General features: G+C 42.6%; 1 protein-coding gene and 1 long non-coding RNA gene across 2 annotated transcripts in view; both read left to right on the forward strand.

Moving 5' to 3' along the window:
• LOC115777858 (complement C5-like) overlaps positions 1–13050 on the forward strand; it is a 133864-nt gene that overhangs the window by 116471 nt on the left and 4343 nt on the right. The window contains exons 43-52 of the mRNA XM_030725869.1: positions 16–175; positions 286–390; positions 554–725; positions 1407–1531; positions 9581–9661; positions 9750–9902; positions 9979–10041; positions 10113–10200; positions 10312–10351; positions 12883–12985. Coding sequence (XP_030581729.1) covers positions 16–175; positions 286–390; positions 554–725; positions 1407–1531; positions 9581–9661; positions 9750–9902; positions 9979–10041; positions 10113–10200; positions 10312–10351; positions 12883–12985 — 1090 coding nt within the window. The remainder of the gene's footprint in view (positions 1–15; positions 176–285; positions 391–553; positions 726–1406; positions 1532–9580; positions 9662–9749; positions 9903–9978; positions 10042–10112; positions 10201–10311; positions 10352–12882; positions 12986–13050) is intronic.
• LOC115777873 (uncharacterized) lies at positions 5957–8070 on the forward strand. Its single transcript, XR_004019697.1, has 3 exons — positions 5957–6378; positions 6754–6856; positions 6937–8070. It is a non-coding gene; the product is annotated as an uncharacterized LOC115777873 (long non-coding RNA).

Genomic DNA, 13050 nt, shown 5'->3' on the forward strand with positions numbered 1-13050 from the left:
TGTGCTGTCTGTCAGGCTCACGGCTCTGGTGGTGAGGGCTCTGTCTGCAGCAGATCCGGTGGTCTCTGTGAACCACCAGGCTCTCTCAGAGTCTGTGACCTGGTTGATCTTCAGGGCTCAACAGCCAGACGGATCCTTCAGAGAGGAATCCCCCTACAAATCTAACAAAATCTTGGTCTCCACATCCTCTTATTCTTTTTCTTCTGCTGCTCTCAGTTTAATATTTCACTCCTTGTGGTGAGGACAGAGCTCTGTGTAATGCTTGTGTATTCTGATTGGCTGCAGGCTGATGGGACTGATGCAGTGGAAAAGTCAGTGTATCTGACATCCTTTGTACTCATTGCTCTACACCAAGCAACAAAGATTAGAGACCCAATCCTGCAGCTTCAGGTGAGATCACACCTCCTCTCCTCATCACTCTACTCCTCTTAAAAATAAGAGGAGATGAAACAAACTCAATGCATCAGCTAATCTGTGCACCAAATCAATAGAGAATATTTAATGCATAAAACTGCTCATAATCCATTTTAAACTAATGGCCTCCTCCTTTCAGATCCATGATAACAGCATTAACTCTGCAGTAGCCTACATTTCCCAGCATGCCCTGAATGTAAAGAGTGTGTACGTGCGCGCAGTGGCAACCTATGCTGTGACCCTTCATGACCCCAACAGCGTGATATCCTTTGAGCTCATCAGCAGCCTGGAGAAGCTGGCTCGACAAAAAGGTGGGTTTGGGTTTGTTTATTGGTGTTTTGAGTGGTTCTTTCTCTGGATGTCTGCGTGTTTTTTAGGGGGTTTTGTTTGGTTTGTTTGGCGGTTTGAGCTGATTTTTGATTTTTATTTTGAGTAGTTGGTTGACTCTTTCTTTGGTTGTTTGCTTGGTTTGTTGGTTGCTTTGTGAGTGGTTAATTGGTTGTTTGGGTCTTTCTTTTGTAGCTTGGAAAGCCCGAGCAATATTAGCTCGAGCTAATATCGCAACTGTACTGGTAAATTTTTGGTTGGTTGGGTGGTTGATTATCAGCGGACTTAAAACACTTAGTGAAAAGTTTGGCCTTAAAACATCTTTAGGGGGATGTCAGATATAATTGTTTTGGTCAAAGATGTACTTTTTTTATTTCTTATAAAATTCAAGGACTACTGCAAGGATACCTTGATAATGTTACAAAGTTAAGTTCTCAAGTCAATTCAGTTTGCTGCTTTTTCTTTAAATGAATTTATAGCATTGATGCATCTGTAACTGAAAGGAAGAAAGTGGTCCGTGTCCAAAATCTAACGTGTTCTTGCTCATGCTCCACCCATCACCAAGATTCAGGGAATTAAGCTTGGCAGTGTTTTTGTTCTCAGACCGGAAACACATAAACGACAGTAATGTCCTCTCACATCATAAAAACTGTTTTTCTATCCAGGTGATCCCGTGGTACTCAGGTACTGGCAGGAGGCCACCGTGACATCTGACTGGCTGAAGCCCGACCAATCCAGCGGTGTGACAGTGGAGACCACAGCGTACGTCCTGCTGACTATGCTGCGCAAGGTGCTGCAACTTCCTGTCGATTCTTTCATTACCTCACCCACCGACAGGTGGAGGGAGGTTATGTTTTCGGCTTTGTTCATCTACAGTGGCATGCAAAAGTATTCATACCCCTTGAACTTTTCCATATTTTGTCACATTACAACCACAAACATAAATATATTTCACTGGAATTTAATGTGAAAGACCAACACAAAGTGGTTACAATTATGAAGTGGAAAGAAAATTATACATGATTCAAAACATTTTTTACAAATAAAAAACTGAAAAGTGCGGTGTGCAAAAGTATTGAGCCCCCTTGAGTCAATACTTTGTGGAACCACCTTTTGCTGCAATTACAGCTGCAGGTCTTTTAGGGTATGTCTCCACCAGCTTTGCACATCTAGTGACTGAAATTTTTGCCCATTCTTCTTTGCAGAACAGCTCAAGCTCAGTCAGATTAGATGGAGAGCGACTGTGAACAGCAGTTTTCAGATCTTGCCACAAATTCTCGATTGGGTTTAGGTTTGGACTCTGACTGGGCCGTTCTAACACATGAATATGTTTGGTTTAAACCATTCCATTGTAGCCCTGGCTTTATATTTAGGGTCGCTGTCCTGCTGGAAGGTGAACCTCCGCCCCAGTCTCAAGTCTTTTGCAGACTCCAACAGGTTTTCTTCCAGGATTGTCCTGTATTTGGCTCCATCCATCTTCCCATCAACTCTGACCAACTTCCCTGTCCCTGCTGAAGAGAAGCAGCCCCAGAGCATGATGCTGCCACCACCATATCTGACAGTGGGGATGGTGTGTTCAGAGTGATGTGCAGTGTTAATTCTCCGCCACACATAGCGTTTTGCATTTTGGCCAAAAAGTTCAATTTTGGTCTCATCTGACCAAAGCACCTTGTTCCACATGTTTGCTGTGTCTCCAACAGCTTCTGGCAAACTGCAAACAGGACTTTTTATGGTTTTCTTCTTGGCTTCAATGGCTTTTCTTCAATGGCTTTCTTCTTGCCACTCTTCCATAAAGACCACATTTGTGCAGTGCACGACTAATAGTTGTCCTGTGGACAGATTCCCCCACCTGAGCTGTGGATCTCTGCATTTCATCCAGAGTCACCATGGGCCTCTTGGCTGCATCTCTGATCAGTGCTCTCCTTGTTCGGCCTGTAAGTTTAGGTGGACGGCCTTGTCTTGGTAGGTTTACAGTTGTGCCGTACTCTTTCCATTTCCGGATAATGGATTGAACAGTGCTCCGTGAGATGTTCAAAGCTCCAGCTCCACCTGCTCTCTGCAGCTCTGCACCTGTCTGTCCTTAAGAACCTGCGCCTCCATCCTGACAGACAGGTGCATGCATTACACAGTGACACCTGCAGAGTAACTCACTCACCTGTGTGTGAGTCCTAACTGAGTCCTCCAGCTGCTGGCAGTGCCTCTGAGTGTCTTCCAGGTGTAGCTGCAGACTCTGGTTTTTGGCTTGCAGACTGTGCACCTGCAGCTGAGAACGATGAGCCTGAAACACACACACACACAATGTTTAGCAGTTTCAGAAGTAACTAGACTGCATCAACACCCTTTCATAGGATCACAGATTATCTTCCATCCTTCTATCTGAAGGCAGCCTAAGCCTGCTTTAAACCTCTCCACAAACTTATTCCTGACCTGTCTGCTGTGTTCTTTGGACTTCATGATGCTGTTTACTCCCCAATATTCTCTTAACCAACCTCTGAGGCTGTCACGGAGCAGCTGTATTTGCACTGAGATTAGATTACACACAGGTGGACTCTTTTTAGTCATTAGCAGTCATCAGGCAACTTCTGAATGCAATTGGCTGCACTCAGAGAAAAGGGGGCTCAATACTTTTGCACACCGCATTTTTCAGTTTTTTATTTGTAAAAAATGTTTTGAATCATGTATAATTTTCAATCCACTTCACAACCACTTTGTGTTGGTCTTTCACATTAAATTCCAGTGAAATATATTTATGTTTGTGGTTGTAATGTGACAAAATATGGAAAATTTCAAGGGGTGTGAATACTTTTGCAAGCCACTGTATCTATATATATCTACATATAATGACAAATAGTCTTCTCTATCTGCCTGTTAGCAGGATAACTCAGAAAATTATGAAATGATTTCAATTGAAGGCTCTGGAGTTGTTGGGAGTGACTCAAGGAACAATTAAAGGAATTTTTTTTTCTTTTTTGGGGGGTGGGGTTGGGGGATTTTGCCTTTAATGGATAGTAGAGCAGTAAAGACAGACAGGTATGTGGGGAGAGTGAGAGAAGGGGAAGATATGCAGCAAAGGGCCACAGGTCAGAATCGAACCTGGACCACTGCCATACGGTAAATGATCACCTGCTCATCAAACAAGCCAAACCAGCAACAAGGAATTTTGTAAAAGGATTCTTTACCACTGTGACACAGAGACAACGCTGACATATTTGCAGAGGTGGGAAGTAACAAAATACTTTGTTACTAAAGTGGATTTTTTTAGGTATCTGTATTGTACTTGAGTATTTATTTTTCTGACCTAACCCTAACTTTTTACATGTACTCCCTACATTTTTACACAAATACCTGTACTTGTACTTTCTACTCCTTACATTTTCAAACTGACTCGTTACTTTAGGTTTAACACATCTGAGGGAAGTGTTTATTTCCAGTCACTGCGCCTAAACTGATCTGTGCCTAAATAGAGGAACTATAACGCATTAAGGGACAGTCATACTGGAGTATCCGTCTCCGGGACTTATAGCATACAAAGAGATGAAAGAGTTAAAACCATATTGTCTATGTATCATTTATAGCAGTGTACTCAGGGGGGTTCCAGGGGGCCGGACTGAGTGCAGATGTCTTTAAGTTGTGGTTGTGGTACTTCAGTATCTTGCTAGCACTTACAGAAGAGGAGCGAAAATAAAGGGAGTAACATGTTGCAGATCATTTCAAATGCAACATTTCTAAATGCTCAACAAATATCAGCAAACACACAAAGTGTCTGCAGTTTGTCACACAGTGAGTCTGCGAGCAAAAAGAAAAGCTGCTGTGAGCTGCTTGCGGTGAGGGAGAGCGGTGGGGCAGTGTGAAGTTCTACAGAGATGAGAAAAAAGTTATTGGTGGATCTACCAGTATGATTGTAACACAACATACACTTTATCGATATAAACGATATTGCCTCATCTAATATCATGTATAAAAATATATCAATATTTCTTAAAAACTCAATATATCGCCCAGCCCTAAACTGAGGTAGACTTTGTGTTATTCAAAATACTGCAGTTTAGTGCAGGATAAACAGGTTACTGCGCTGTACTGTGGTGAATGTGGTGAACAGTAAAGATCCGTGTTGGTGGGCAACAGCTGTGGTGTTCATGGTCAGAGTTACAGGTTACATCAAGTGTTACATTTTGTTGAATTCAGTCATGTAAACAGAGCAGCAGCTGATCACAGCCTGACACAAAGAAAATCTAGTGGCGCTCACAATAGAAATTATTGTGCGTTTTAATTCTTTACCCCAATCTGAGCCACTGCAACTGATCTTAAGGTCCCTCCACCTGCTGAATCCCACTGTAACCCCTGACTGTACTCATTTTCCTGTTCAGGTGAGGCAGAGTCACCCTCTACAATGTAGGTATCAGCAAATAGAACTTTTTAAAAGTTCTCTTTTTTTTTCTCTGCTCATGTTCTATATAACAGTGTTCTGGTTAAATACATTCATTAGAATTAGAACTTAGAATGAAATAAAGTTTGTATTCTCATGTAGTAATCTTGTTTTGTTATTACAGTAATATGGCACAAGGTTCAGTTTGCTTTCCACAAAAATAGCTGGCAGAAATGTCTTCCGAAGAGCTACTTTTACTTTCTTACTTTGAGTACATTTTAGAGCCTGTACTTTTTTCACTTTTACTTGAGTAAAGAGTTTAAATCAGTACTTCAACTTTTACTAGAGTATTTTTTAATACACATATCTGTACTGCTACTTAAGTACAGAATGTGTGTACTTTTGCCACCCCTGCATATTTGCGTCTAACCTTTTGAACCTTTTTGAAGAATTTTGGTAACATGACCAAAAGTTGTGTCATATCGCAAAGTTTGTTCATGATAGAAGGACAATTCCAGATCTAATGATCCGGAATGCTGGAAACTATAGGGTAAAAAAAAAATTCACTCCTGTAGTAAGAAATAAATCAGTGACAACTAACACCAAAATATAGCTTAACATGATGAGCTGACACTGGACCTAAGAGGTGCATCTGGACCTTCAGCTGATCCAGCTACTGTTCACTGAAGCCTCATCAGAAATGGTCTCAGTGGGAGGGCAGCTGTCAGGAAGCCATTTTTAAGGAAGGGAAACATGGAGGTATGCCACATTATACAATCAGTGGCAGCAGGTCTGATGGAGGGATGGATCCAAATCATCATCAGTATGTGCGGAGGAGGTCAGAGGAGGTCCAACAGTGAGTGTCAGTAGCTGTCTGAAACACGGTGGAGGCTCTGTCATGGTTTGGGCTGCATCTCAGCCAGTGGTGTTTATGAACACAGAAAAGTACCATCAGATTTTGATCCATCATGCAGTACTATCTGGAAAGGTTCTGATTGACAGCAGCTTCATTGTATAGAATGAAAATGATCCCAAACACACTGCCAGTGCAGTAAAAGCATCCCTGGATAGAAAAACACACAGTGGAAACTATCAGTCATGGACTGGCCTCCCCCGAGCCAGGACCTCAGCTTTACTGAAACAGTGTGAGATCATCGTCAGAGAGAACAGAACAAAAGGCTGAAACTGCTTAAAGCAATGACAGAAAGCTGCCTCAGAGTTCAAGCTGTGCTGAAGGATAAAGGAGGTCACACCAAATACTGACTTTCAAGGTGCTTAGAACTGTACGAGCTCTGTTTTTCCCTCATATGCTGTATTTTCATATGTTTGCACGTTTCAGTAAATCTCTGCAGCTATTTCACATTTTCCTGCAAAATATAAAGAAACGAGGGTAGCTCAGGACTTTTGCACAGTATTAAATATTACTTTGTACTGTCCATGGTGGCAGCTAGCTGGCTAAACTCAGTTTGCTCTCTGATGTTGCCTCCATCTAGAGTTATATCTGTGAAGAAGAGAGGCACCGAGGCATAAATGTTTTTGTCCCGAGTCCTTCACAGTTTTTAACGTCACAGGTCGTTCAGACACTGGCAGGAAAAAATGTTTAATAAATGAAAAAAGTTGCATAAGCACATATAACTGTGCTGCAGGTATAAACCTCCTCCTAATGAGGTGTACACAGAGTCCAGTCTGACAGTGATGAAGATCCAGCTGCCGACAGGTGTGGCTGCATACCTGGAAGACCTGAAACAGGTGAGCACAGCTTCTGATAGTCAGTAGCAGTTTGAGTCTGTGTGCGCACACAATGAAATCATCTTGTTGCTGCTTTGCAGTTCACGGACCCCATGCAGCCGATCATCTCCCACTACGAGCTCCAGGGAAACACTGTGGTCATTCAGATGGACTCTGTGACTCTGCCTCATCTAATATCATGTATAAAAATATATCAATATTTCTTAAAAACTCAATATATCGCCCAGCCCTAAACTGAGGTAGACTTTGTGTTATTCAAAATACTGCAGTTTAGTGCAGGATAAACAGGTTACTGCGCTGTACTGTGGTGAATGTGGTGAACAGTAAAGATCCGTGTTGGTGGGCAACAGCTGTGGTGTTCATGGTCAGAGTTACAGGTTACATCAAGTGTTACATTTTGTTGAATTCAGTCATGTAAACAGAGCAGCAGCTGATCACAGCCTGACACAAAGAAAATCTAGTGGCGCTCACAATAGAAATTATTGTGCGTTTTAATTCTTTACCCCAATCTGAGCCACTGCAACTGATCTTAAGGTCCCTCCACCTGCTGAATCCCACTGTAACCCCTGACTGTACTCATTTTCCTGTTCAGGTGAGGCAGAGTCACCCTCTACAATGTAGGTATCAGCAAATAGAACTTTTTAAAAGTTCTCTTTTTTTTTCTCTGCTCATGTTCTATATAACAGTGTTCTGGTTAAATACATTCATTAGAATTAGAACTTAGAATGAAATAAAGTTTGTATTCTCATGTAGTAATCTTGTTTTGTTATTACAGTAATATGGCACAAGGTTCAGTTTGCTTTCCACAAAAATAGCTGGCAGAAATGTCTTCCGAAGAGCTACTTTTACTTTCTTACTTTGAGTACATTTTAGAGCCTGTACTTTTTTCACTTTTACTTGAGTAAAGAGTTTAAATCAGTACTTCAACTTTTACTAGAGTATTTTTTAATACACATATCTGTACTGCTACTTAAGTACAGAATGTGTGTACTTTTGCCACCCCTGCATATTTGCGTCTAACCTTTTGAACCTTTTTGAAGAATTTTGGTAACATGACCAAAAGTTGTGTCATAACGCAAAGTTTGTTCATGATAGAAGGACAATTCCAGATCTAATGATCCGGAATGCTGGAAACTATAGGGTAAAAAAAAAATTCACTCCTGTAGTAAGAAATAAATCAGTGACAACTAACACCAAAATATAGCTTAACATGATGGATTATGACAGTATTGCATGGTATCTGTTGCAGCATAGTACTGACACAGAAAATTTATATTAAGCAAGGTATGCATTCTATTGAGTGCTCTTCTAATTTTCAGACTGTAATTCCTCTCTGCCTGTAGTGGGCAGTGTTTCTGTGGTTCCTCGATCTGCCTGTAGTGGGCGGGGTTTCTGTGGATCCTTGCTGCCTGCAGAGGGCGGTGTTTCTGTGGTTCCTCTGCCTAAGTTCAAAACAATCCGTCTTTAAGTCTGACGTTATTTCCAGGTCCAAATGCTCCTAAATAAACAGCAATGGCATAACCAATGACTGTTCACTATTAAAGATGATTGTAACATACTTTATCAACTGCAGCCATTTCCGCTTCTCTTTCTCATTGGTAAAATGACAGCTGAGTGTGTTTTTTTTTTCGAGTCGGATTGGGTAAAACAACCAGGGACAGCGTTGTGGCATATTAATCACCTCACAGTTTGGACCCAGAAATGGAATTCTACGTCATCACAAGCGGATAGTTGTGTCCAAATTCAGGGCCGCATCCTTTGAAGGCCCCATTTGTAGGTCGATTACATCACAGCAAGGCAACAAAGGCTGTCCTAATTTTAAGATTCCCCAAAATGTGGTTGACGAAAGTGTCCTTCTTTTCCCCAGATTTGAAGGATGGCTCCAGTGTATCCTTTGTAGCCTACTATGTATATCCCATGATTCATTGCACAACCAAAGTCAAACGAAGCAATGGCAGGAGCAATGGCAGAGGAGAGCGGACAAAAAGTTTGAAATATGACAGAAAAATGTTTCTGTGACACAAAATAAACTTTTAAGATGTTTTTAGACATTTTTGTTCAATTTATCAAGATATTGCTTAATTGCAAAAAGTGCTCCGACATTTTGGGAGATGTCGGTTCCCGCTCCTCTACCAGCAGCTCACCAAGCCAGCTGTCAGCTGCCCAGCCGATCAAGGCTTGCTATAGCCGGAGAGAACGCCCGACTCCCAGCACATCCTTTTCAAACCCCCGCTGGCTTTTGCCACTGAGTGGAAGTTAAACACAGATATAATTTACTCAGATGATCTCTAACAGCTGATGTTTGGTTTATTTCAGTGTTTCATTTGTTCCTGAGCAAATTGGTTTAGCTGAAATTAAAGTTAAGCTTCATAACTAGATAGTTTTATTTAACTTTCTTACTAGAGAGCTGTCAATATATTTGGAAATGAATCATTCACCCATCCTTCATGTAGAAATGTGGTGTTTTAACAGCTTATTTTCGATTAAGAGCTGACATTAAATGTGAAAGAAAAAAGCAAAAGTTTGGTCTCCATTTTAACAGCTTCTTTTCCACAGCTGTGCTTCACACTGTCACGGTTGCGACGCAGATATCAAGGCTAGACCGTCCGATTTCACAGCTACTCACTTCTGGTCTTCGTGGGCTTTGAAGGACCCTGACTATGTAAACCAGGTCCAGATTCGGCCCCTAAATTTGGATCTCGGCTAATCAGTTTTTTTTTATAGGAGAGACTGACGTATGTGAAACCGATCCTGTCCTGGCTGACCCAGGATCAGCACTATGGCGAGGGCTTCTACTCTGTACAGGTAAAAACAACCTAAACTCGGTCTACCTTCTCAAACAGCTCTTTGTTAACCTCTTTTGGGCTTTTTGGTGACCTTTGACCTCTCTCAGGACATTTTCTTGACTCTGGAGGCATTAACTGAGTACAGCAAGGTTGTCTCTCGTGCTGCCGTCAGTCAGGACATCAGGATCAGCTACGGAACTAAAGGAATACTGGGACAAGTCCACATCAATCAGAGCCGACCTGTAGCCTCTCCTCTCCAGGTGAGACAGGTTTGATGCAGAGACAAAGACAGGTGCATCTGCTGGTTAACAGCAACCTTATCATTTCTCCTCCCAGATCACAAAGAACGATGATATCACCGTGTCCACAGGTTATGGGCGCGGCGTGTCAAATGTAAAGGTGGGTGCGGTTTCATTCACCTCAAAGCATTTGGCCAGAATCACCTCTAACGTTCTCCCATCTTTTTGCAGATGAAGACGGTTTACTATCAGACTGTAGCGTCCACACAGCCGAAGTGTAACTTTGAGCTCACTGTCGAGGTGGTCATGCCAAGCACCAGTGAGTATTGCTGCAGATTTTACACTTCCTATTTCTTCCAAATTCCAGTCAAATGTTAAACTTAACTGTACCCACCTGTAACCAGAATAAATGCCGTTTTCTCATCCTCAGATCCGAGATTGCAAAATCCCACCCTGGCCATCTGTGTAAAGTAAGACCCCTGAAGTCTTTGTATGATCATCTCCCCGATACACTTAATGTTCTGCAGCTCGTATCCTGCAGCAGGTGGTTGGTGGGTGCTGAGGAAACCGAGCTTAAAGCTTCTCAGTGTAATTTCCAGAAAATCGTTGCTAACAGTGACGCCTGCAGACATCATCCTGCTGTACTCAGCTCATGCTGGAATTTGTTGTGACCAAATTAGTTCAGAAACAAACTGTTTGCAGTATAAAACATGGATATAGTCTGAAAGGTGATGCTAACGTGGAAGTGGATGAAACCTGCATTCTTTCTAAAGGCCACCAGGGGGCAGCACCTATAGTTGTCTCCTCTCCTGAGGGGTTTTAGGGCTCAGTCACTCTTTCCAGGTCATACTGAATAAAACAGTAATTCCATTTTTAAATTCTGGTCATTCTGACTGTCAGAGATGAGGACTATTTGGGCAGTGCTCACTGGCTCGATACGTCCACTTTCAAAGCATCATGATATTTAAAATACTCATCTCAGGTCTTCACAAACCAGCGGGTGATGTTACCGTGGCTACATCAATCTTTTTTACCTTCAAACGACTCCTGCAGCCTTGATGGTCTGTTTTCCTGTTTAAGTGAATGCTGGCAGTCCCAAAAACCCTCTAAAATTCTGTGGTAATAAACCTGATGTATTGTGGTCCAAAGATTTCTTCTATGCCGGCCCACACTGAGCTCGGTTCATTCACCAAATATGCCAACCAGTCTGCTCACGGCCTGGGAGTACCTGTCACACTCCCAATGGCTCAAAAACATTTCCACAGTTAGATCCACACTTGTCTCCTAATGATTCACACAGGGTCATGCAGAGCTGCAGTCAGCACTCAGAGACTGGAAGAGTCTGCTCTCTGAGACCAGAGACCTACTGGCGGTACCAGGAGAACGGTACCTGTCTGACTGCATTGTGCCAAGTGTGAAGTTTGGTGGGGGGGGGTTTCTCAGGAGTTGGGCTCGGCCCCTTAGTTCCAGTGAAAGGAACTCTCAATGCTTCAGCATAACAAGACATTTTGGACAATTTGATGCTCCCAACTTTGTGGGAACAGTTTGGGGATGGCCCCTTCCTGTTCCAGCATGACTGCACACCAGTGCACAAAGCAGCTCCATAAAGACATGGATGAACCAGTTTGGTGTGGAAGAACTTGACTGGCCTGCACAGAGTCCTGACCTCAGCCTGATAGAACACCTTTGGGATCAATTAGAGCAGAGACTGTGAGCCAGGCCTTCTCTTCCAACTTGACCCATGACCTCACAAATGTGCTCCTGGAAGAATTGTCCGAAATTCCCATAAATACTCCTAAACCTTGTGGAAAGCCTCCCAGAAGAGTTGAAGCTGTTATAGCTGCAAAGGGTGGGCTGACGTCATATTAAAAATGATGGATTAAGAATAGGATGTCACTCAAGTTCATTCAAGTGTGAAGGCAGACGACTAATACTTTTGATAGTGCACTTTATGTACAGCAGATGAACAGGATCTGAAAGAGCTGACACTGGACCTAAGAGGTGCATCTGGACCTTCAGCTGATCCAGCTACTGTTCACTGAAGCCTCATCAGAAATGGTCTCAGTGGGAGGGCAGCTGTCAGGAAGCCATTTTTAAGGAAGGGAAACATGGAGGTATGCCACATTATACAATCAGTGGCAGCAGGTCTGATGGAGGGATGGATCCAAATCATCATCAGTATGTGCAGAGGAGGTCAGAGGAGGTCCAACAGTGAGTGTCAGTAGCTGTCTGAAACACGGTGGAGGCTCTGTCATGGTTTGGGCTGCATCTCAGCCAGTGGTGTTTATGAACACAGAAAAGTACCATCAGATTTTGATCCATCATGCAGTACTATCTGGAAAGGTTCTGATTGACAGCAGCTTCATTGTATAGAATGAAAATGATCCCAAACATACTGCCAGTGCAGTAAAAGCATCCCTGGATAGAAAAACACACAGTGGAAACTATCAGTCATGGACTGGCCTCCCCCGAGCCAGGACCTCAGCTTTACTGAAACAGTGTGAGATCATCGTCAGAGAGAACAGAACAAAAGGCTGAAACTGCTTAAAGCAATGACAGAAAGCTGCCTCAGAGTTCAAGCTGTGCTGAAGGATAAAGGAGGTCACACCAAATACTGACTTTCAAGGTGCTTAGAACTGTACGAGCTCTGTTTTTCCCTCATATGCTGTATTTTCATATGTTTGCACGTTTCAGTAAATCTCTGCAGCTATTTCACATTTTCCTGCAAAATATAAAGAAACGAGGGTAGCTCAGGACTTTTGCACAGTATTAAATATTACTTTGTACTGTCCATGGTGGCAGCTAGCTGGCTAAACTCAGTTTGCTCTCTGATGTTGCCTCCATCTAGAGTTATATCTGTGAAGAAGAGAGGCACCGAGGCATAAATGTTTTTGTCCCGAGTCCTTCACAGTTTTTAACGTCACAGGTCTTTCAGACACTGGCAGGAAAAAATGTTTAATAAATGAAAAAAGTTGCATAAGCACATATAACTGTGCTGCAGGTATAAACCTCCTCCTAATGAGGTGTACACAGAGTCCAGTCTGACAGTGATGAAGATCCAGCTGCCGACAGGTGTGGCTGCATACCTGGAAGACCTGAAACAGGTGAGCACAGCTTCTGATAGTCAGTAGCAGTTTGAGTCTGTGTGCGCACACAATGAAATCATCTT

The sequence above is a fragment of the Archocentrus centrarchus genome, unplaced genomic scaffold (assembly GCF_007364275.1).
Source record: "Archocentrus centrarchus isolate MPI-CPG fArcCen1 unplaced genomic scaffold, fArcCen1 scaffold_82_ctg1, whole genome shotgun sequence".
Taxonomy (NCBI): domain Eukaryota; kingdom Metazoa; phylum Chordata; class Actinopteri; order Cichliformes; family Cichlidae; genus Archocentrus; species Archocentrus centrarchus.